Source organism: Quercus robur, chromosome 3 (genome assembly GCF_932294415.1).
Source record: "Quercus robur chromosome 3, dhQueRobu3.1, whole genome shotgun sequence".
Classification (NCBI taxonomy): domain Eukaryota; kingdom Viridiplantae; phylum Streptophyta; class Magnoliopsida; order Fagales; family Fagaceae; genus Quercus; species Quercus robur.
In genome coordinates, this window is record NC_065536.1 from 63,741,792 (window position 1) to 63,766,018 (window position 24,227).

The window sequence follows — 24,227 nt, forward strand, 5'->3', positions numbered from 1 at the left end:
GATCCATTTCCAACCATTTATCATCAACACCAATTGTCTGAAAATGCAGCCCACACTTGATTCAAATAACAAACATATAATTAATAAATAAATAAATAAATAAAAATCTGAAAAACAATGGACTCAGAACCAATCACTTTTAGTAACAGAAGGTACATATTGCAGCACTGTCTTCCATCTTTGATATAGCTAAATGGTCCAAATATTTCGCAATGTTTGGAATTTTCAAATTTCTCGTAAACTTACTACTTTGAAATCTCATAAAAAAATGACAAGAAACCCTTAAGTAATTTGCAGTAAACAGTTCACCAAAACTGTGCATTTCAGAGCATTCATATCAGCTCATTCAAAGGCTATTCAAACAACTAAACCACCCCAGGTCAAGTTTGATCAATTTTGACGTTCTAAATTATAATTAAAAAAAAAAAAAAACCAAATAAACAAATGCAGGTTGGTGAAGTGTTGGATGTGAGAAAATCTCACCTGACAAAACCGAATCCATCCATTGTATAATAAACATGGCACTTTTTTACATCTAGGTGCTTTCTATTGACCACTGAGATTACCTTATCTCACCCTATCTGATGGCTTCTGTTCCATTCAATTTGTATGTTTGAGACAATTGGTGTTTGATTGCATTGTTTGTTGATCAAGGATAGGTTTTGGTTTTATAAGGTTTTTTTTTTAATTGTTTTCATTTGTAATTTCATATTTTATTTGATGTGATTTAAAAAATGAAAACATTACTAAGCCTAAAAAGAAACTTAAAACAAAAGGAAGGCCCAAAAACTCTCAAATGCAAGTCATTTTGTTTAAAATATGAGCCCAATTCACTATCAAGATTGGTTTTTCTAAGCATGCAACCCAACCCAATGACTTGGGTGGATCTTTGTGAAACCATTCATGCCTAATTTTGTATTAGGCCCTCAGCAACTTAAAGCATAAGCTATCTCTCTTGGTCAATCGAAAAAAAAAAAAAAAAAAAAGCTATATCTCTTGGAAGCAATCATCCAAGCAAGCTTGGCTAACAGAGTGTTATTGAAACCTTCAGCATTTCTAGAGCCTATACCTCCTGTGCATTTGGGATGACATAGTTTTTCCCATGATCTCTATTCTCTAGGCAAGAAATCTACCTTCTGGTTCCTTAGGCTTCCACTAGAATCTCCTAGACAGAGCATCAAGCTTGTCACAGACTTTAGTTTTTCCCATGATCTCTATTCTCTAGGCAAGAAATTTGCCTTCTGGTTCCTTAGACTTCAACTAGAATCTTCTAGACAGAGCATCAAGCTTGTCACAAACTTTGTTTAACATGCTAAAAGAATACATTATATAATTTGGAATAGCTACTGAGTTAATAAGGGTGCTTCTACTAGCCGATAGACATTTGCTTCTCCAACCCATAAACTTTACCTCAAGCTTTTCCTGGCTGGCCCAATAGACAAAAAAATTGGTTTTATATGCTAGCCCAACATTTCCTAATCTACTAATTTTTCCCACTAATTAAGAAGCTATAATTTTTTTTTATTTGAATTAAGGAATCATAATTGGGTTATATGCTTAAGCAGCAACATTTAAAAGAAGGACATTTTCACTTTGCTTAATCTGTTCATGAGTATTATGTCGAGTATAAATCACATTGAAGTAGGCCTCAATACAGTTTTTGAAGGGAGGCTTCCACAATATTAGCCTAATACTATTTTCTCTCTTTTCTACTTGGACTTGGCATCCCCCCATATGTGTAACAAAGTTCGTAAATTACATTCCATAACCCAATTGACTGTTAAAATTAATAAACTAAAATTTTATGCTCATGTTACTTGCATGAGTTAAATTACAAAATTTGTTACAATTGAAATCATAATTGTGAATTTTAGTAGAATGGGTTACTTTTCAATACCCCAATTTTAAATTGATTTTCTACCATGGGGTACAGTACCCTTTTTTTTGGTTGAAAAGTTACAGTACCCCAAATTTAAAGTGAACTTCTACGAATAATCATTTATTATTATTATTATTAGAGTTCGGTGGCATGAGAAAGCTTTATGAAATGAATTCACTTTCAGATAATTATTTTTCTCAAAGTAATAAGCAAAAAAGGCGTAGAATGGTAGATATCAATTAAAATAAACTAGCAACCCTTCTCATTACTAGTAGAAAATAGAAATTTAGGCTTATATAATAATCTCCAATACGGTTCAAACATAACAACCACATGACACATTTTTAGTCAGCAGAAGCCGTTACAATGACCTTCGAAAAAAAAAAAAAAAAAAAAGCAAAAATTGATCCTAGAGATATAGAACTATTTCAAATACTACTGGTACTGGCGGGTGGTAAAAGATCACCTCTGCCATCTTTTGATACACATAACAGAAGCAAAAAACAAAGACTCCAAGAACAAAAAGGGTCACTGAATTGAGAGTTCAAATTTACTTTCAATTTCCATTATTGAATCAGAAAAATTTTCAACTCCCACTCTCAAATAGCGTCCCGATGCAATTCTTTATAGATTGCGTACTATTCTTTAGGTAATTCCATACCTCTGTTGCACGGGTTTTCAATCCGTTCCAACATAAGATAAGCCAGACAACACCAAAAGGAAGTACGACAATCAAAACAGAATACCATGGCACGTACATAGCTACGTACATAGCTATCATTAGTATGTAACCCAACGTATAACAAACAAATCCAATGCGTGCGAAAATCTTGGCAGCCTTTGAATTATTTGAACTAAGCAATATGCCAGTCACGGCACAAAGGTAAGCCACCAACTGATCCATCAACGCAACAGCCAGCAGAACCTTAGAAGAGGAAGATGGAGTGGGTGTAGTATGGAAGCCCATGAGAGTGCCAGTTGTCTGGGCAGTGAGCATAAGGGACATCTTAATTATCTTAGAACTTTCGAAAGCCTGTTGCGTGCTCGTTCCTCTTCCTCCACATTCGAGGTCGGCCCCACCCCCGTCCCTGCCTCTGTCTCCACCCTCGCTCCCGCCTCCACTTCCACTAGCTCCACTGCCATGTCCGCTTCCACTTGCCCCTCTGTCCCCACCCCCGTCCCTGCCTCTGTCTCCGCCTTCGCTCCCGCCTCCACTTCCACTAGCTCCACTGCCATGTCCGCTTTCACTTGCTCCTCTGTCCCCACCCCCGCCCGGGCCTCCCCCTCCATCACTACCCCCATACCTGCCTCTATTTTCGTCTCTTCCACTAGCTCCACTGCCGTGCCCGCTTCCACTTCCCCCGGTCTCATCAACCTTGCCACCTACACCATCATCATTGTGAACAGCCTCTCGCTTCACTCCAAATCTAGGTACACGACTTTTAGCGTGGCTTTTCCTGCTCCCTTTTGGGGGTATTACTCGTTTTCCTGATGACAACATTCTGGGCCAAAATATTTCTTGAAGCACTCTGTGTGACGATTTTTGTTGTTGTTGGGTGTGCGCATCCAGTAAAATCATACATTTTTTTAGTGACAAAAATGCCCAGATGAGTAGTAGTGCCAGGTTACTACTCACCTGAAAGAGCACGAGAAAACGAACCAGCAAAGGTAGCTTCATGAAGGGCGCTAGCAAACAACCACACACGTTGAGTGTCGTGATCGGAGCAATCAGTTTTGCTAGTTCTGCTACTTCACGGATATCTGCTTGACAATCACCAGAATCATGGAGCCATAACAGTACTAAAAGCCAAAAGAAAAGGGCACACCCGAAAGCGCACAGATAATACGAAAGTTGTACCGGTTGCCCCTCGATTGGATCTGATACATTTAAACTATAACCGGAAGTCATATGCCAAAAGAAATAAGCAGAAATGACGCCGGCAGTGCCAATCCCTGCCAAAACCATGGTTGAGGAGCGATGTGGGCAAAGTAAATCTAGAAAAGTTTAGTCTGGGTCTAATCGGACGCGCAAAGTGCAGAGATAACAAGTCTCTTTATAAAATATTTATTCACGGTTTTTAAGTAAGATAAGTTTATCGAAGACGCGTGGATTTGTAGCTTTAACTGTGGGAATTTTTTTTTTTTTTTTTTTTTTTTTTTTTTTTTTTTTTAACTCCAAAAAATCCAAGTGGGGGTATAGTGGTTTTTGGCTCTGATGGCTAATATACTTCCATACGCACATGCAAGCATCCCCCATTTGCCGCAAATACCCTTCTCCCTCTCTTGTAGTTTTGTTCTATCTCCCCCTTTAACTTTTTTTTCTTTTTCATTATTTTATTTAAATAATTTTGAAGACTTTTTAAAGGGCTTAGCATGGCTCGAATTGAATGTTAGGACATTGACGGTTCTTAAATTGACTACGTGTCGATCGAGTATAGTGTCTAATCAGGGCTGGCCCAACAAAATTTGGGATATGAGGCGAAAAATTTATATGAGACCTTTTTATATGTAAACATTAATTAAATAAAATTATATAATAATAATAATTAAATTAAGACTAATTTGATGTAAATACAGAAATTGTTGAATAATACTAATTAAACTAAGGTTAATTTCATATAAAAGATTGAATATCATTGTTGAACCATAAATTTAAACAAAAAGAACTAAAAATATATATTATTTTTAAAAAAAAAGAAACTTACTTTAACTTGAATATATGACTATGCATAGTTAAGTAAAGTTGTAATCTAAATTTTAATTTTGTATATACCTTTTAAGAGAAAGAGATAGATAGATAGATATTATTTGGTGTGTGGCTTAGTAGGAGATTAGTTTACAAAAATTAAGCTCCCAAACTATTAGAGGAGATCAGTCATCATTAATGATTTATCACATTTGCAGCTTTTTTTTTTTGAACCATTTTTGGGTTTCAATTGGTTAAAATTTTTACACTACAAAAAAGATTGCTATTTGCGACGAAACTTTTTCGACGATTACAAAAAACCATCGTAAAAACTAGCTTTTTCGACGGCAAGTCTCTTCCATCCACAATGACTCATCAAATATCAACACATTTGTGACGGCAAAATGAGTCTATCAAAAATGCTTATTATTTTTGTCGAAAATGTGATTTTTTTTGGAGGGAAATGTCCCCGCCTTACTTTTTACGACGGCATAAAAATGTTCGTCGCTAGTAAGGTATTATTTATGACAACTAAAGAAAAACCGTCGGAACTATTAACACTTGTGACGGCTTTGGTACATCGAAAATACAAAATATATATTTTTTATGGTATTAGTATTTGCAACAAACAATCTTCCATCGTAAATATAACAGAGGGTATTATTTACGACGACAGAAGAAACACCGTCGGCACTATTAACACTTGTGACGGCCTTTGTGCATCGAAAATACAAAATATATATTTTTTTTGGTGTTATTATTTGTGACAAACATGATTCCATCGTAAATATAAAAAAGGGTATTAGCGACAGACATGAAGCCATCGAAATTGGTAAAATATTTTGGAGGGAAAATTCCCCCCTTACTTTTCACATTTGTGACAACATTTATCCATCGCAATTAATTTTTTTTTTTTCTAATTGAGTTTGTATTTGCGACAAACATGCTAACTGTCGTAAATAGCTAATTTGCTTTAAAAGAAAGAATGTATACTTTAAAATTTGGCAGCAAATTTTTTTTTCTTTATTGCCACTCCCTCCCTCCTACCCCCACCCCTCTCAAAATTTAGAATTTGGCAGCAAAAAATTTAAAATTCAGATCATCCAAAAAAAATTAATTTATACTTTAAAATTTTATAATTGACCCTTATAAATTTGTCGAAAAAAATTCAAAAAATAAAATAAAGTTGGTACAACAATGTGAACAAACCCATCTTCTCAACCCAAAAAAATAAAAAATAAAAGGTTAAAAAACCCAAAAATATAGGAAATTCCTTTCAGGTAAACATATCCCTAATTACAAAACAAAACAAAAAAAGCCCAAATCTATCTTCCTCAACAAATCCCTAATTCCCAGTACAAAAACCAAAAAAAAAGTAGAAAAAAAAAAAAAAAACACAACGTTGTCTTACAGTTACTCTCTTGTGCCGTCAGTATCTTTGCTTATCTCTACACCATCGTTCTCCATACTTGCCAGAATCCAATTGCCACAAAAAGTTTATTTTTTGTGTGGGTTAAAAATATGCCCTTACTAATACTAAATTATTTGTGAGGGCTATGATTGACCTTCGCAAAAAATCATTAAAATATTAATTTTTTTTGAGATAAAATTTATTCTAAAATTCAAAGAAAAATAAAAAGAAACGCATAAACACATAATTGTTTAAATTCAAGTTTTTGTAGTTTAAAATAATGCATAAAAGATAAGTTAATAGATCAAATAGTAAATTACATCTGATTGGTATGAAAATTGGCATTCATGTTAAAAACATATAGAGCATATAATCCAACGGTTCAATTTTCAAAATATGAATTCAAAAATAAGTTATTAGATGGTGTAATATTTGTTAGAATTACGTCAGGTGTAATTTGAACCCAAACCTATATTTTTTAATTTGATGTGAATTTTGACAAATCTACTGTTAGATCACATTATCTTCGTATATTTTTCATGCTTACAAAATTTCAAGGTGATTAAAGATCAATAATCATGTTATCAATCAATTGTTTAGATTCAACTTTTAGTAGTTTAAAATAATGCATAAAAGATGAGTTTATAGATCTAATGGTAAATTACATCCGATTAGTAGGAAAATTGGAATGCATGTTAAGACCATATAGAAAATGTAATCCAATGGTTGGATTTTCAAAATATGAATTTAATAATAAGTTATTGGGTGGTGTAACATTTTTTAGAGTTATGTTAGGTGTAACTCGAACCCAACCCTATATTTCTTAATTAGATGTGAATTTAAACAAATCTACCGTTAGATTACATTATCATCATATATTTTTCATGCTTACAAAATTTCAAGGTGATCAAAGATTAATAGTCATGTCATCAATCAATTGTCTAGATTCAAGTTTAAGTAGTTTAAAATAATGCATAAAAGATGGGTTCATAGATCAAATGGTAAATTACATCCGATTGACATGAAAATTAGCATGCATGTTAAGAACATATAGAACATGTAATCCAATGGTTGGATTTTCAAAATATTAATTCAATAATAAGTTATTGGGTGATGTAACATTTTTTAGAGTTACAACACATGTAACTTGAACCCAACTCTATATTTCTTAATTCGATGTGAATTTTGACAAATCTATCGTTACATTACATTATTTTCATATATTTTTCATTTTTATAAATTTTCAAGGTGATCAATTATTAATTGTCATGTCATTAATCAATTGTTTAAATTCAGATTTTTATAATTTAAAATAATGCATAAAAGATAAGTTTATAGATCAAACGGTAAATTACATCCGATTGGCATGAAAATTGGCAAGCATGCTAAGACCATATATAACATGCAATCTAATGGTTAGATTTTCAAAATATGAATTCACTAATAAGTTATTGAGTGGTGTAACATTTTTTAGAGTTATGTAAGGTGTAACTCGAACCCAACCCTATATTTCTAAATTAGATGTGAATTTAGACAAATCTACCGTTAGATTACATTATTTTCATATATTTTTCATGCTTACAAATTTTCAAGGTGATCAAAGATTAATAGCTATGTCATCAATCAATTGTCTAGATTCAAGTTTTAGTGGTTTAAAATAATGCATAAAAGATGAGTTCATAGATCAAATGGTAAATTACATCCGATTGGCATGCATGTTAAGAACATATAGAACATATAATCCAATGGTTGGATTTTCAAAATATTAATTCAATAATAAGTTATTAGGTGATGTAACATTTTTTAGAGTTACAACATGTGTAACTTGAACTCAACTCTATATTTCTTAATTCAATGTGAATTTTGACAAATCTACCGTTAGATTACATTATTTTCATATATTTTTCATGCTTACAAAATTTCAAGGTGATCAAAAATTAATAGCCATGTCATCAATCAATTGTCTAAATTCAAGTTTTAGTAGTTTAAAATAATGCATAAAAGATGAGTTCATAGATCAAATGGTAAATTACATCCGATTAGCATGAAAATTGACATGCATGTTAAGAACATATAGAACATGTAATCCAATGGTTGGATTTTCAAAATATTAATTCAATTATAAGTTATTAGGTGATATAACATTTTTTAGAGTTACAACACATGTAATTTGAATCCAACTCTATATTTCTTAATTCGATGTGAATTTTAACAAATCTACCATTAGATTGCATTATCTTCATATATTTTTCATGCTTATAAAATTTCAAGGTGATCAATTATGAATTGTCATGTCAACAATCAATTGTCTAGATTTAAGGTTAAGTAATTTAAAATAATACAAGTCCAAATCCAAAATCTGACCATTAATTGGATTGGAAGAATTTTTTAAATACTCTTTAATTAATTTTTTTTTAGAAAACTTTAATTAAAATTTCAAATCAATAATGAAATAATTTTGGAAAATTGAGAGCATATTAGTATACAACATTTTTAATATTAATTAAAAAAAATTGGTTAATGAGATTTCAAGTGAAAAATGTTTTTTTCCCTTGGGAGGTTTTGCCAAATAAAATACACAAATTTTTTTTTTTTTTTTTTAAATATTGAGGTTATATTTTCTTTCAAAAAAATCCACCTACACAGGTTATATTTCACTAAATTTTGAAACTTCTTATTTGAGATGGAATAAAATTGCAACATAGGTTAAAATTTTCTTTACCGCCACCCCCTCCCTCCTACTCCCACCCTTCTCAAAATTTAGAATTTGGCAGCTAAAAATTTAAAATTCAAATCATCCAAAATTTTTTTTTTAATTTATACTTTAAAATTTTATAATTGACCCTTATAAATTTGTTGAAAATAATTCAAAAAATAAAATTTTAAAAAACCCAAAAATATAGGAAATTCCTTTCAGGTAAACATATCCCTAATTACAAAACAAAACAAAAAAAAGCCCAAAACTGTCTTCCTCAACAAATCCCTAATTCTCAATGCAAAAACCAAAAAATAGAAACATAAAAAAGAAAAAAAGAAAAGAAAAAAAAAAACACAACTCTGTCTTATTACTCTCTTGCGCCGTCAGTATCTTTGCTTGTCTCTACACCATCGTTCTCCATACTTACCAGAATCCAATCATCTTGCTAAGCCACTCGTATCACTTACTCTATCTCACTCTCTTTGTCTGCACTTTAGTTTTTTGTACAGTTTTAAATTATACTGCACGTTCTGGTTCAATGAATCCACTGAATAAATATACAGTGATAGTGGATGGTTGGGTGCAGAGCCAAAAAGCTAATGAATGAATGGCTGGAATTTTTTTTGATTAAAAAAATATATTTGAATGAATGGTTGGTGTTTGTTGTGGATATATAATAATATAATATAATATTAGTGTACGGTTGAATATTTCTTTGTCTGCAAAACTGCAAGGGGACTAGAATCCCATTGACCACTTTTCAATAATATATATTTGTTGAAGCTGTGACAATTGTATAATAATAATATTATAATAATAGAATTTGTTTGTAGTATATAATAATATAAGTGTACCGTAAAAAGTAACTTTAGCATTTTTTTTTTGTTTTTTTTTTTTACTAAACTTTAGCAATTTGTTGAAGCTGATCATTTTATTTGTATATAATTATTTAATTAAATTAGTGAATCTCTAAAATTTGATCAAGTTTTTCATGTTAGTTAGTTTACAATATATTCAGATGTGGTGTTTTTAAGTTAGTTTTTTAGTTTTTAACTTTTATAATAAGTTTATCTATCACAATTTTTTTTTTTTAATCTTTATATTGATATTTCTAATATGGTCCTTGGTTTTAATTATATTTTTGTTGACTAAATAATTACAACTTATCAAAGATGTGGCTTTCTTTTTAACTACGTTACAGGTGAATGACAAAGAAAAATGAAAAAGAAAAATACTAAAGATATTATAAAATGTTCACAATATAATGTGATAATGACTGTAATTCATGAATTTCAACTACTTAAATTTTTGTATTTGAATTACTTTTTTATGTGATTGGTGACATGTCAATTAAACCTGTAAGGACACGATCCGTAACGACCCGTAACAGTGTTGGGGTCGTACGTAAAAAGGCCCAAACAATATCATTTATAGAGCGTGGGTTTGAAAGGCTAGGCCCCAATCACCAGACGGTGGGTTTTTCGTGGTATACATACATGGTTAAGTCATTTTCGCCCTAGGAGTCTTTCTCCTGGAGGCAGGCTGGGAGGCTCTAGTTTTTGGCCATTTTTCCCAGCCCCTCTCCCTGGATTGCTTATTTTTCCTTTTATACTAGCCTGTCTTCCTTATCCAACGTCCACGTGTGGAGTTCGATTTTCCAAGACTGATACTTGTCCCATCAGCCTATACCCAGAGTGGTTGGGGGTGGTTGTAAAAGCTGAAGGGTATGGCTCTGTCAGGTGCAGAGTATTGAATGACAGTAAGTGCAGCTTTCCCTTTGTCCTTGGTCGTTAAACTATCTAGGGTGTCCTTCCCTATTAACATAGATATTTTTAGATTTTTTCCAGACTGTTTCTGTTCCGTTTTTGTCCTTCCTTCCAGGGGGACCTTGGACATGCCGAGGACTGAATCGTCCTCGGCTGTGTCCCAAGACTATTTTGTACTTGTATTACCTATCCTTGGCTATAACCTTCCTCGGCTCGGGCCTTGGGCCCCAATGAATAATTGGGCCAGGGCCACAGATTATCGGGCCCTACAAAACCTATAATAAAATTTGTGGTATTTTTAGCATTACTCTTATAAAAAAGTACCCATTATTTAAAAAAATGTTATATTTTTAAAAACTTTAAGACCTTTTACAGAGGAAAATGGGTCTTTTTTTAGTAGAAAAATTTTATTTTGGTTGTGGGGCCTTAGGTCTAGGCCTAAGTTGCCTAAGCCTTGGGCCGGCCCTGTCTAATGTAATAAAATAAGTACATAAAATGAAACTCCTTTTAGTTTACAGGAATACTGAATGAAACTCTTTTTAGTTTCTAGTGTTATTCTTTGAAATGAGTTTGAGATTTTTTTTTTTTTTTTTTTCTCTATCAATCCTTTTATATAATTGAGCTTCCGAAACATAATTATTTTCTGCATAATTGTTTAGCATTTGAATAAGCTATTAAATATTTGACTATAGAGGCACAATATTTTCACATTATAGTACCTTGTGTGATAAATGAGAAAATGATACAGCCGTCTGATAGGACTTTGGGGAAGGACGGTGGGTAGAGTTCATAGTTAATATCGGAATCTTTTCTGGTAAACAAATTAAATAGGTAGTAGTATTTTCTGACTTGCATAAAAAGAAAGAATTTTCGTTGTTCTTTCTTCAAAATCTCCCATTAAATGCCATATGTGCATGGTTCCAAAACTTAAACTCTCAGCCTACCCTACAAGGCAGCCTCAACCTTCTCTGTTTCTGTGGGTCCATTTTCTTATCATGAACGCTCCAAATGCAACTGAACACGTTCACTTATCAGGGAAATGACACTATGAAAGTGAATCACAGAGAAAGTTGAGGTTGCTTCACGTGGGTGATGACATTTTTATCTATGTTCTTATTTCTTTTAAAACTTTAATCTCATCGAAATGAAACCCTTTATTTATTCGGAAATTTCCCCCCAAGCTTCAAGTACCTTTTTTTTGTTGAATAAAAAAAGAGTTTCGGTGGACTCGTTAACCTCAAGTCACTAAATAGTGTATCTATTATCGTGAGCAAAATACATTCGTTACAGAGTTATTATTCAAACTGATGGGAATGACGAGATTACATCCCACAGACGAAGATAACATTAATGACGAATGAAGCATCCTTGACGAAGTCATCCGGAACAACGAGGAAAGCAGTCATCACTGACGAAGGTAGGAGAGTCATTCAATGCAGTCAATCAATGACCTGGACAGTTACGAAATCAACCAGGCAGACCGTTGGGAACCTCTTAAAAGTCCCATTATTGGACCTGAGGCGTTACTTGAGAAAGCATTAACAACCACAACGGCTAGCCCCTAAGGCCGCAGGTATAAAGCCCTCATACAGTCAACAGAAGGTACACACATACACTGACACTTTGAGAGCACATTCTGATTCTTTATCTTGTTTAATCATTATTCTAACTTTGGCATCGGAGACGTTGTGGCAGGCACCACACCGGTGACCCTCATCGAGCATACCCTCACACATCACAAGGGATTCCATCTGACCACTCTTACTGACGAGCTTGTGCTTCATCAGTTTGGAGCCGTCTGTGGGGAACGAAATTTTCAGACTCATATTTGAAAACGTAGTTTCCATTAACTCTCTACATCCAGATGGAATCCAACCTAGATTCAGCAGCCTTGGCCTAACAAGTTCAAGCCCTTGCAACCACCATTGAAGAACTCACCAAACAAAACCAGGAAATGAAGCTATGACTCCAGCAGGTTCAACAGGCTCAACAGGACGAAAGCCGGTCCAAGGGTAACCTGGAAGGAGAAGGAGATAGCCACAGGAGGGGTACTCCTCAAAGGCCAGCTACTCCGGATGAACAGAACTCAGATCTTCTTCGAGAAATGAGGAAAGAGATGGACGAACTAAGGAGCGTCATCAAAGAGAAGACGAACCGGAGCGTAGACAAGATGGTAAGGGCTACGGATTCGCCTTTCACCGCAGCGGTACTTGAATGCCCTGTACCGTCAAAGTTTCGCTTACCTCAACTGGAGCCATTCGACGGACTCAAGGACCCTCAGGATCATCTTAATACCTTTAAGACGACTCTGGGTCTTCAACAACCACCTGACGAGATACTGTGCCGTTCCTTCCCAACCACTCTTAAAGGAGCTGTAAGAGAATGGTTCACGAAGTTGTAGACCTCGTCCATAGACAACTTCGACCAATTAAGTAGTGCCTTCTTGCGCCATTTCATAGGGGGGCAACGTCCAAAAAGGCCGGTAGACTACTTACTCACCGTAAAGTAGGGAGAGAAGGAAACTCTGAGGTCATATTTCAAACGATTCATCCGGGAGACTCTGGAGGTGGACGAAGCCGATGACAAGGTGCAGCTGACGACCTTCAAAACGGGGCTGAGGTCTAGAGATCTTGTGGCCTCTCTCGCAAAGAATCCACCAAAGACGATGGCGGAAATGCTCCTGAAGGCACAGAAGTATATGAATGCTGAAGATGCTTTAGCTGCCATAAAGGATGCCGAAAAGCCAGGCGACAAGGCCAAGAGGGAAGATGATCGCAGGGGGCAGAAGAGAGATCGACCAGATCGTCGGAACAACGACGGGAACAGGAGGAAAGATGATAAAAGTCCTCGGACGGTAAGATTTACTCCTTTGGTCATTCCTGTTGACAAAATTTTCACGCAGATCAAGGACGAGCATTATCTCAAATGGCCCAGACCATTGCACTCATCCCCTAATGTCCGCGACAAGAACAAGTACTGCCGGTTCCACAAAGATCACGGCCACAACACGAAAGATTGCAGGGACCTAAAGGAGCAAATAGAGGAGTTAATACGGAAAAGGAGTTACAGAAATATGTGAAGAAAGGAGAATATAGCAAGTTTAGAGACGACAATAAAACCCAGCATGAATCCTTCTCCCGGGATGACGACCGTCCGTCCCAACCTCCACACAAGGTAATCGGGGAGATCAACACGATTACAGGAGGGCTGTTTTCAGGAGGGTCGTTTAAATCACTCAAAAAGGCATACCAGAGACAGGTTAATAGCGTTCACACCGTACCCCCGTCCAAGCACCGACGAACATACCAAGACATGTCCTTCAGTGAAGGAGACGCCATGGGAGTGAAGCAGCCCCACAACGATCCCTTGGTCATAATGCTAAATATAGAAGGGTTTAATACCAAGAGGATCCTCGTCGATAATAGCAGCTCCGCGGACATCATCTACCTCCCAGCTTTCTAGCAGCTGAGACTGGATCTAAAAAGACTGCGCTCTTTTGACTCTCCACTGGTCAGTTTCAGCGGAGACAGGGTCTACCCCAGGGGTATAGTGACATTGACGGTGACGACGGGGACCTACCCAGTGCAGTTGACCCGGCAAGTAGACTTCCTAGTGGTGGATTGTCCCTCATCTTACAATGTCATCGTTGGAAGACCCACGCTCAACAAGTGGAAGGCGGCAACGTCAACTTACTGTTTGAAGGTAAAATTCCCAACAAATAATGGTGTCGGTGAAGTGAAAGGAGATCAAGTCCTAGCAAGAGAATGCTACCAAGCTGTCCTGGTTGGAAAGGAGAACCACACGTGGATGATTGAGGAAAAGGAAGAGGACAGGATAGAGGCCCTGAAGACGATGGAGTTGGTAGAAGGAGAGGCAAACAAGACGACCAAGATAGGAACGACGTTGAGCCCCGAGATGAGAACAAAAATTATAAGGTTCCTCAAAGAGAATCTAGACGTCTTCGCATGGAGTCACGAGAACATGCCGGGCATATCTCCAGAAGTCATCCAGCATAAGTTGAATGTGGACCCAGAACGGAAACCTGTCCAGCAACGACGAAGAACCTTTGCTCCCGAACGAGACCAGGCAGTTGTAGAAGAAGTTACCAAACTCCTGACGGCAGGGTTCATCCGGGAGGTGTATTATCCTGAATGGCTAGCAAATGTAGTCCTGGTGAAGAAAGCAAACGGGAAATAGAGGATGTGCGTAGACTTCACCGACTTGAACAAGGCATGCCCAAAGGGCAGCTTCCCCCTACTTAGAATAGACCAACTCGTGGACTCCACAGCCGGACATAAGTTACTGACATTCATGGACGCCTTCTCAGGATACAACCAGATAAGGATGGCTGAGGAAGACCAGGAGAAAACCGCCTTCATAACAAGTCAAGAACTCTACTGTTACAAGGTAATGTCATTCGGGTTGAAGAATGCCGGGGCAACGTACCAGAGGTTGGTGAACAAAATGTTTAGCCGACAAATTGGCAGGAACATGGAAGTGTACGTGGACGATATGCTCGTCAAGAGCAAAGAAGACATTTACAACCTGGACGACCTGAAGGAGACATTTACAACCCTCAAAGCACACCAGATGAGATTGAATCCAAGTAAGTGTGTCTTCGGGGTTGCTTCGGGAAAATTCCTGGGATTCTTGGTGTCCCAAAGAGGAATAGAAGTAAACCCAGAAAAAGTGCGAGCCATCATTGACATGACGTCCCCCAGGACCGTCAAGGAAGTTCAAAAACTCACAGGAAGAATTGCAGCTTTGAACAGGTTTGTTTTTAGGGCTACACAAATGCCTGCCCTTTTTCAAGACTTTGAAGCAGGCCTTTGTCTGGACCGACGAATGCGAAGCTGCGTTCCAGGAACTAAAGCATTATCTGAGCAGCCCACCCCTTCTAAGCCCATCCCAGGAAGGGGAAAACCTATACTTATACCTGGCAGTCTCAGCCTCGGCAGTAAGTGCAGCCCTGATTAGAGAAGAGGGCAAGAAACAGCTATCGATTTTCTATGTCAGCCAAGCCTTCCAAGGAGCTGAGTCCAAGTACCCAAAGATCGAGAAGATCGCGTTTGCGCTGATAGTGGCTTCGCGCAAACTAAGGCAATACTTCCAGGCAAATCCCATTCTCGTAATGACGGACCAACCAATCAAGAAATCAATGAACAAGCCCGAAGCTACAGGAAGAATGGTCCAGTAGGCAATTGAACTTAGTCAGTTTGACATTGAGTACCATCCCAGAACGGCGATCAAGGCGCAAGCATTGGCGGACTTCATCGCAGAGTTCACTCTTCCAGACGAAGACAGGATTACCAACGAGGTAGACAGATGGACAATACAAACTGATGGTTCGTCAGCTCAGAGGAAGGGGGGAGTAGGGGTCATCATAACCACCCCCGACGGAGAAGTGCTGAAATACGGGGTCCAACTAAGATTCCCGGCCACCAACAACGAAGCTGAATACGAGGGGATATTGACGGGATTGAGGCTTGGAAGGGCACTTGGTGCTAAAAACTTGTTGATTCAAAGTGACTTAAAGCTAGTAGTCGGACAGATTAGGGGAGAATACGAAGCAAAGAAAGAAAGGATGCAGAGATACCTCAAGCTGACGAAACATCTGACTCAGGAGTTCGATGTAGTGGAGTTCATGCAGATCCCAAGGAGTTAGAACATAGGGGCTGACAAAGTCTCAAAACTAGCTTCATCAGAAGAAGGGAAAATTGGCACAGATCTGGCAATGGAGGTCCAAAAACACCCCAGCATTGAAGAAATTGCAACATTCACCATCCAGGGCACAGACAGCTAGATGACGCCCATAATATCCTACCTCCAGGATGGGCACCTCCCTCTGAGCACGGAGGAAGCTAAAAAGATCAAGAAGAGGGCAGCTAGGTTCACGATTCTTAATGACGCCTTATACAAGAGAGGCTTCTCTATGCCTTACTTGAAGTGTGTCGACGAAGAAGAAGCCAGATACATCCTAGAAGAAATCCATGGAGGAATTTACGGCGACCACGCTGGCCCCAGATCCCAGGTAAACAAGGTAATTCGAACAGGATACTTTTGGCCAACCATGCAGGTAGATGCAGCTGAGATCGTCAAGAGGTGCGACAAGTGCCAGCGATACGGGAATGTGCAACGGCTTCCAGTAGAGAGACTGACAACTATAGCTTCTCCATGGCCGTTCGCACAATGGGGAGTGGACATCGTTGGCCCGTTACCCCAAGGTAAAGGCCAGGTAAAATTCCTGCTTGTTGCTATTGATTATTTCACTAAGTGGGTTGAAGCAGAGGCTCTTGCAACGATTACTGAGGCTCGAATTCGGAACTTTGTGTGGAAGAACATAATCTGCAGGTTCGGGATTCCCTTGATGATCATATCTGATAATGGGAGGTAGTTCGACAGCCAAGGCTTCAGAGAATTCTGTTCAAACCTTGGAATCAAGAATCAGTTCTCATCCCCGGGGCATTCCCAGGCAAACAGACAGACGAAAGTGACGAACATGACGCTACTCAAGATTATCAAAACCAGGCTGGATGAGGCGAAAGGTGCTTGGCCAGAAGAACTACCTAGTGTCTTGTGGGCTTACAGAACCACAGCCAGAACTCCGACAAGAGAGACACCCTTCAGGCTTACCTATGGCACAGAAGCAGTAATCCCAATAGAAGTTAGGGTAACAAGCATTAGACGAGAAACTTTCAGCAAAGGACTCAATGATGATGAACTGCGACTCAACCTGGACTGTCTGGACGAAGTAAGAGATAACGCATCTAGCAAGATGACAAAGTATCAGAAAAAGATGGCCAAGTACTACAACAAGAGGGTTAAAATCAGGCGATTGGACATAGGAGACCTCATCCTGCGCAAGACCACTACAGCAACTAAAGACCCTACTTAAGGAAAACTGGGTCCTACATGGGAAGGGCCTTACCGCGTCATTCACTACTCAAGACAAGGAAGTTACCACCTGGAAACCATGGACGGACAAAGGCTCCCTCGACCATGGAACATTGAGCATTTAAAGAAGTACCACGAATAAATGTAATAGACGAATGCATTCGTTCTTGAAATTAATGAAAGAATTATTCCTCTAATGTCTTTGTGCAGGCAATTCTAGTCAATCATAAAGCCCATGAATCACTAAGTAACAAGATTCCGCCTGGACGGATGTAAGTTACTGACGACCACCGTAACAGGTGTAAATCACTAAGTAACAAGATTCCGCCTTGACGGATGTAAGTTACTGATGACCACTCTGAAGGGTATTAAAAACTAAAGTAACAAGATTCCGCCTTGACGAATGTAAGTTACTGACGATAACCCCACGGGTATAAAAAACTAAAGTAACAAGATTCCGTTTTGACGGATGTAAGTTACTGACGACCATTGTAGCGGATACAAAAGCTAGAAAAGCGATAAAACGACTAAGTGACAAGATTCCGCTTTGACAGACATAAGTCACCACAGGTACAACCCCCTAGCAAGTGCAAGTGACAAGAGCCCGTTTGACGGGTTCACACAAAGAGAAAGGGAAAAAGGGAAGAACCATACATCAAATCAAAACAACACTCAGAATGCGTTCAAGATCGTCAAAACAATCAGTTAACAGATTGTTGACGAATAAACAGATCGCAAGGTACAAAAATGTGGACGAGTATAAATCAACCAAAACATCTGCTGAAAAGTAAGTATGCTTCATTTAAACCCATAACCACTGGGCAACTAACATTGTTTTCAAAATAAAATTGATTGTTCTGGAATTAGATTTACAAAAAAGAAAAAGGCCCAAAACAGGACGGGCATCCACCAAAAATAAAACAAAAGAAATTTTTTTTTCTAAGTGTTGAAGTCAGGCATCAGTAGCAACATCTTCACCGGCAGGTGCGTCAGTAGCGGGCTCAGGAGCATCACCATCAGGGGCAGAAGATTGAGCAGCTTCGTCCAGAGCCATCTCCTTATCCACCTCCTCCAGATCCAGGCTCTCCATGTTGACCCCAGAAGGATGCTTGACCAGATACCTCCTGAGAAGCTCGAAACCTTTAAAATACCAACTGAAGAGTACAGTATTGTACTCGTCAGTGGTCTGGAAAGCCTCCACGGATCTGGCAGCAATGGTTACGAGTTTCTCTTTGGCTGAAAGAAGCTGCTCATCCTTCTCTTGAGTCAACTTGCGCTCAACCCTGAGGTCGTCATCCAGTACCTTGACCTTCTCCTTCAATGAGGTTGTCTCGTCCATAGAGGCAATCAAGTTCTTCTTCAGGTCAGAGTTCTCTTTCTCCAAAGCCTCCATCCGGGTTGTTAGAGATGCCACCTTGGCCTCTTGAGTGAGGTATTCGGTGGTAATATAGAGGCTCTCTTCCAACTAGGGCTGTCCACGGGTCGAGTCAGCCCGGGTTTGGGCCCAACCCGCACTCGACCCGATTGGGTCGGGTCACTGAAAAACGGACCCGCAATCATCTGTAATATGGGTTAAACCCGCCGGGTCTGATCATCGGTTTGAACGGGTCGGATCATCGGTTTGAACGGGTTGGACCTCTTATTGGGCCTTTTCTGTAAATTTTATTGAAATTAATTTTTTTGGGCCTTTTGGCCGAAATTATTGGACTTTTCTACGAATTAAGAGTTTTTGAATCTTAACATATCAGATTGGGCCTGTTTTTTACTAAATTTCTTTTAAAATGGGCCTTCAACTCTCCTATAATTTGTCCAAAACTCCAAATTCATACTTCCCAGAATGTAAAATACCAATACATTATCAATTCAAATTTGAAAGTATGAATTCAAAGTATGTAAAATGGGCCTTCATTGAGTATGAAGTCAAAGTAAAATCTGGATACATGTTAAATATCAATAGAATGTAAAACCTAAGCATTAATCAAATAGATAAAAACACAAATACACAATTATCATTTTGTTACCACCTGTTCATCATCCACATTCCACACATTATAACAAATATTTTCCAAATTGCCTAAGCCTTGAGGCCTGGGCAGTACCATTTTGTTTCCACATTCATCAATAAAACACAATTACCATTTTTGTTACCACCTTTTCATCATCCACACATTATAAATTTATAACAAATATTTTCCAAACTGCCTAAGCCTTAAGGCCTAGGCAGTACCATTTTGTTTCCACATTCATCAATCTGTCAAGGTGAAAACATACCTAGTACCTACCAACCATTCCACACATCAAACAAATTTCCAGAACCACATAGGCTACAAGCACTACTAAAAATACATCATCTTCATAATTTGATATATAAAGCCATAGAGGCAGCAGAGAAGGCAGTTACTGCACAAGGCAATAAACTACCAAATCAGTAGGCAGTTCCCAGCAGTATATATAATAAGTTACAACTATGAAATACTATTAAGTATTTCCAAAAAATAGCTTTCCTAAGGCAGTAAAGAACTACTCTATTTTCTATAGTTAACATGTCCATAACTTATAGAGAGGAAAGCCTACACAGATGCTAAGTTTTCCTTCCTCTAAGCAAGACAAGAGTTCATGTATAATTATAATTAGAAAAGCTACACATCTGTCCAAAAAAGCTTCAAAATATATCCAAAAAAACTGCCTCCTATACAAAAGGCGACCTTCCATCCTCCTACAATACAAGGGGAAAAATATTTATCAATACTATATAAAGACAGAATAACCAATACAGAATAACTAAAAGGGACACCAATATGAACAAAAATTATAAAGGCAGAAACATACCCAATCAGTGATCATTCATCAATATTGACTGTGGTACGAGTACCACCTTTGTTTGAACAGGAACTAGAATTTGCTGCTGTTGTTGTTTGATTTAAAACTAGAAAAGAAAAAATTGAGACAATAGATTAAATTTTGCTCAAGTATATGACTCATTTAATAACACTTAGTAAACAAGAAGATTGGAAGTTAAACATATTACCTAATTCATGAAATTCATCCTCCAAGGCCTCCATCTCATCCTTTGACTTGCGAAAAGAAATTGGGACACGGGCTTGCAGCCAGTTTTGAGCACAAATAAGATTTTGAACCATGAGAGGGGAGAGTGAACTTCGAAATGGATCAAGTATGCGCCCTCCGGTACTAAAAGCCGATTCGGAAGCAACCGTAGAAACAGGTACAGCCAGCACATCCCTAGCCATTTTGGACAGAACTGGGTACCTATCCGAATTGGCTTTCCACCACCCCAAAATCTCAAATTTCACATCCCTTCTACTCTCACAATTTTCAGCCAAATATTTTTCCATCTCATTGCTACACCCTATAGACTTCTCAACCTCTAAAAACCGCTCATATCGTGAATTAACCATTGCATACGGATCACTACAACCAACTGTATCACCTTCCATGTGTGTCCTCTCATTCTCACTTGGTAGCACCACATTTGGTGAATCAACCCTAGAGTAATCATCATACAACCTAGCCATAAAACTCCCCACCAAGTCAACCATCTCATTAGCCACTTCATCCCCATAAATTTCAAAAAAAGAAAACTTCAAAAACCTCATTTTCTTCCTTGGATCCAGCACCACAGCCACATACAAAAGCTTATTAATTTTATCCCCTTTCCCCCAGTACTTTTCAAACTTAGCTTCCATTTTAGTTGCCATGTTTTTCAAGAGATGATTTTGAGATTTAATTAAATGAGCAATATTTTCTTGAATCACAAACATCTCATCAAAGAAAGTATTTGAAGTCACATACAAAGAACCGGAGAACTTTTTAGTTGCATTGTAAAAAAGTTTCAAGAAACCCACAAATGTCCTACAATTTTGAAAATCAACCCCACAAGGAGATCCCAAACCACCACTATTTTCCTTGTTCAAAAAGTATGAAGAATAGCTATCATCCTCAAAGTCCATTCTTAGGAACACTTTCTCAAATTTTTCAGCAGTATCTAACATGAGATAGGTAGAGTTCCACCTAGTTGGTACATCAAGACTTAGTAAACATTTGGATTCAATACCTAATCTCTCCATAATACTCCTAAAAGTTTGATTTCTATTTGGTGAGGACTTCACATACCTCACTGCCTCACGCACCCTAGCAATGGACGGATCAATTTCTTTCATACCATCTCCCACAATCAGATTTAAGATATGTGCACAACACCTCATGTGCAAGAACTCATGTTCTAAAATAGTCCCCTTCCAATCTTTAGTTACTGTTTGTAAAAATTTAATGGTAGCACCATTAGAGGAAGCATTATCCACTGTCAAGGTGAATATGCCATCAACACCCCACTCACGGAGACACATCTCAATCTTTCTACCTATAGTCTCCCCCCTATGGTCTTCCACTTGACAAAAATTCAAAATTCTTTTATGTAAGTTCCAATCATCATCAATAAAATGACCTGTGAGGGACATATAATTCAGATTTTGAATACTAGTCCATGTGTCCGTAGTAAGGCACACCCTACGACCTTTCAAGGCTTCCCTTAGTTTCTCTCTCTCAACACCATAAATGCTAATCACATCTCTAGCCACAGTTTGACGAGATGGGATATCCCTGATTTGCAACTTAGGTTGTAAGGTTGTTGAATATTTTTGAAACCCATACCCTTCAACAAACCTAAAAGGCAACTCGTCTATTATAATCATTTCTGCGAGTGCCTTCCTAGAAGCCTCAACAGTAAAGGCTGTTGGTACAAGCTTAAACCCTTCCTCCCCATTCATTTTGGGTTCAAATGCTAAGGTTTGTTGCCCTTTAAGTGAAGCTCTATTAGGGTTCTTAACACAGTTTGGTGTATGATTCAATAAATTAGTAGTACCATGACCCTTACTATTAGCACGGTAAGTTTTTTGGCAATAATGGCAAACAGCCTTAAATTGACCCTCACTCATTTTTATTTTTTCAAAATGATCCCAGGCACTAGACTTTTTCCTATTATTACCACAATCAGCAGCTATCTCACTCACTTTGGTTTTATCACTAGGTCTAGGTGGAAGTGCCTCAGCATTTGTTGGAGTGGGAACAGGTTCAGCTTGGACAGCAGGTCCAGCTTGGGCAGCGGGTGTTGTTTGGGAAGGGGGGGCATCAGTAGAGGGTTCCATGACCTAAAGACATCAAATTTAAGCATAAACAAACAACCATAAAAAAACTAATACTAAGAGAGATCATTGTAGTTGACCTCTTAAAGGGCAAAATCACATACATTGGAGCTTTGTAAAATAAGAAATATCATTATGCATAAGAATTTACTTCACTAGTACTGATTTCATTTAACACTCAGTGTTCTGTATCAAGGTAAATTACATGGCACTTCATGATTTCATTTAAATTGCAAGTTTGCATTGTTTAAGAGTCAAGACAAAACTAAGAACTGATATAACTATAAGCATGTGAAAGAAATTGTCCTTGTTCAAAACACAGAGGCCCAATACATTTTCCCAAATCTTTTTTTTTTTTTTTTTTATAAAACCAGATCATAGACACAACTTCAGTTGAAGTGATCTGAGACTCTCATTGTCTTTAGTTCTCTCTCTCTTTTTTTTTTTTTTTACTTTGCTTAGTTACACATAGCCAATGGTTTTTGAACAAACTTCCTCAACATCACAGTGTTCTTACATGGATGGAAAGGAGGTGCTTGAGCACTAATCACAATCCGTCACCTCAAATATTTTTTTACTTCAAAAAGTTACAAACTTTGTTTGGTGTCTGTATTATTCGTTAAATCCTCACCATTCTTTATACAATAAGGCAATCAAATAATCTTAAAAGCTTTAAAAAACAATCAGAACTGAAGAATCTAAATAACTAATAAAAAAGAGAAAGAACAGATTTGTTTGAGTGACACGAACCTGTTGACGAGGAAAGCAAAACCGCCGTCGCCGTGCTTGAAGGCTGAGAGGCGGCGGACGGTGCCCTTGGTGCGACAGACCAGCGACAACACTCCGATCCTCTGCTCAGCGCAGGATACGTGTGAAGATGAACCAGCAAGGCAGCAAGGTTTGGTGTTTGGTCCGTTGGAGACTTGGAGAGTTGGATTGAAGTCAAGGGTTCCAAAATAAAAGAGGGATTTTGAATCAGCCCTTGAGACTAGAGAGCAGAGAAAAGTGGAACAGAGAGAAAAATCAGATCTATTTAAAAGAGAAAGAGATGAGGGTTGAGGGTCTCTTGAGGCTGAGAGAGGGTAACCGGCCATGGCTTGGGGAAGTGGAAATTTTTGGCTATGATTTGAGGTGAGGTGAGGGTTAGCCGTTCTGCACCTCTGAGAGTGAAGATGAAGAGAGATTTGTGGGATTTTCTGAAGAGAGATTTGTGGGATTTTCTTTTGCGTTGGGAACTTGGAAGTTGGAATGATTTTGTTGGTCTTTCAGAAGGATCAAGACCGTTGATCACGCTCAAATCAACGGCCATGATTTCTTTGTGTGTAAAAATATTAGGAGCAACTGAGCAAGTAGGCTGATTTGAAGTTTGAACTTAGCGTGTAAAACAAAAAAAAACTGAGTGCTCCTTTAACCGTTGATCACGTTCAAATCGGACGGCCATGATTTCTTGGTGTGTAAAAATCTTAGGTGCAAGTAGGCTGATTTGAACTTAGCGTGTAAAACAACAAAAAAAAACTGAGTGCTTTAAGTCCAATCAGTCTCTGTCTCCTCATTTCAGTCCTGTACAGCAACTCAGTCTTCACGGGTAAACTGAACTGAGTGCTGAATTATCTTTTTTTTTTTTTTTTTTTTAAATATCGGTCGGGTCGGGTAATGCGGGTTTTTTCTTCCTTAAACCGCTACCCGACCCGATTATTCGGGTTTTGAAAGAAACACACCCGAATCCGACTCACT

At 37.8% G+C, this 24,227-nt stretch overlaps 2 protein-coding genes across 3 annotated transcripts in view; both read right to left on the reverse strand.

Annotated features, from left to right (window-relative positions):
• Positions 1-2,118: 2,118 nt before the first annotated feature.
• Positions 2,119-24,227, reverse strand: part of LOC126718858 (expansin-A1-like) — a 44,164-nt gene continuing 22,055 nt past the window's right edge. The window contains exon 5 of the transcript XR_007653118.1: positions 2,119-2,345. The gene's annotated coding sequence lies outside the window, so the exon portion shown is untranslated. The remainder of the gene's footprint in view (positions 2,346-24,227) is intronic.
• LOC126718857 (zinc finger BED domain-containing protein RICESLEEPER 2-like) lies at positions 19,669-24,005 on the reverse strand. 2 transcript variants are annotated; one of them, XM_050421216.1, is made up of 4 exons: positions 23,244-24,005; positions 20,363-22,499; positions 20,164-20,260; positions 19,669-20,050 (listed from the first exon to the last, which is right to left on the reverse strand). In XM_050421216.1, the coding sequence occupies exons 2-3, from the start codon at positions 22,494-22,496 to the stop codon at positions 20,175-20,177; spliced, it is 2,220 nt and encodes a 739-aa protein (XP_050277173.1). In that variant the 5' UTR covers positions 22,497-22,499; positions 23,244-24,005; the 3' UTR covers positions 19,669-20,050; positions 20,164-20,174. The 2 variants fall into 2 exon arrangements, with proteins under 2 accessions (XP_050277173.1, XP_050277174.1); XM_050421217.1 differs by lacking the exon at positions 23,244-24,005 and having other exon boundaries at positions 20,363-23,223.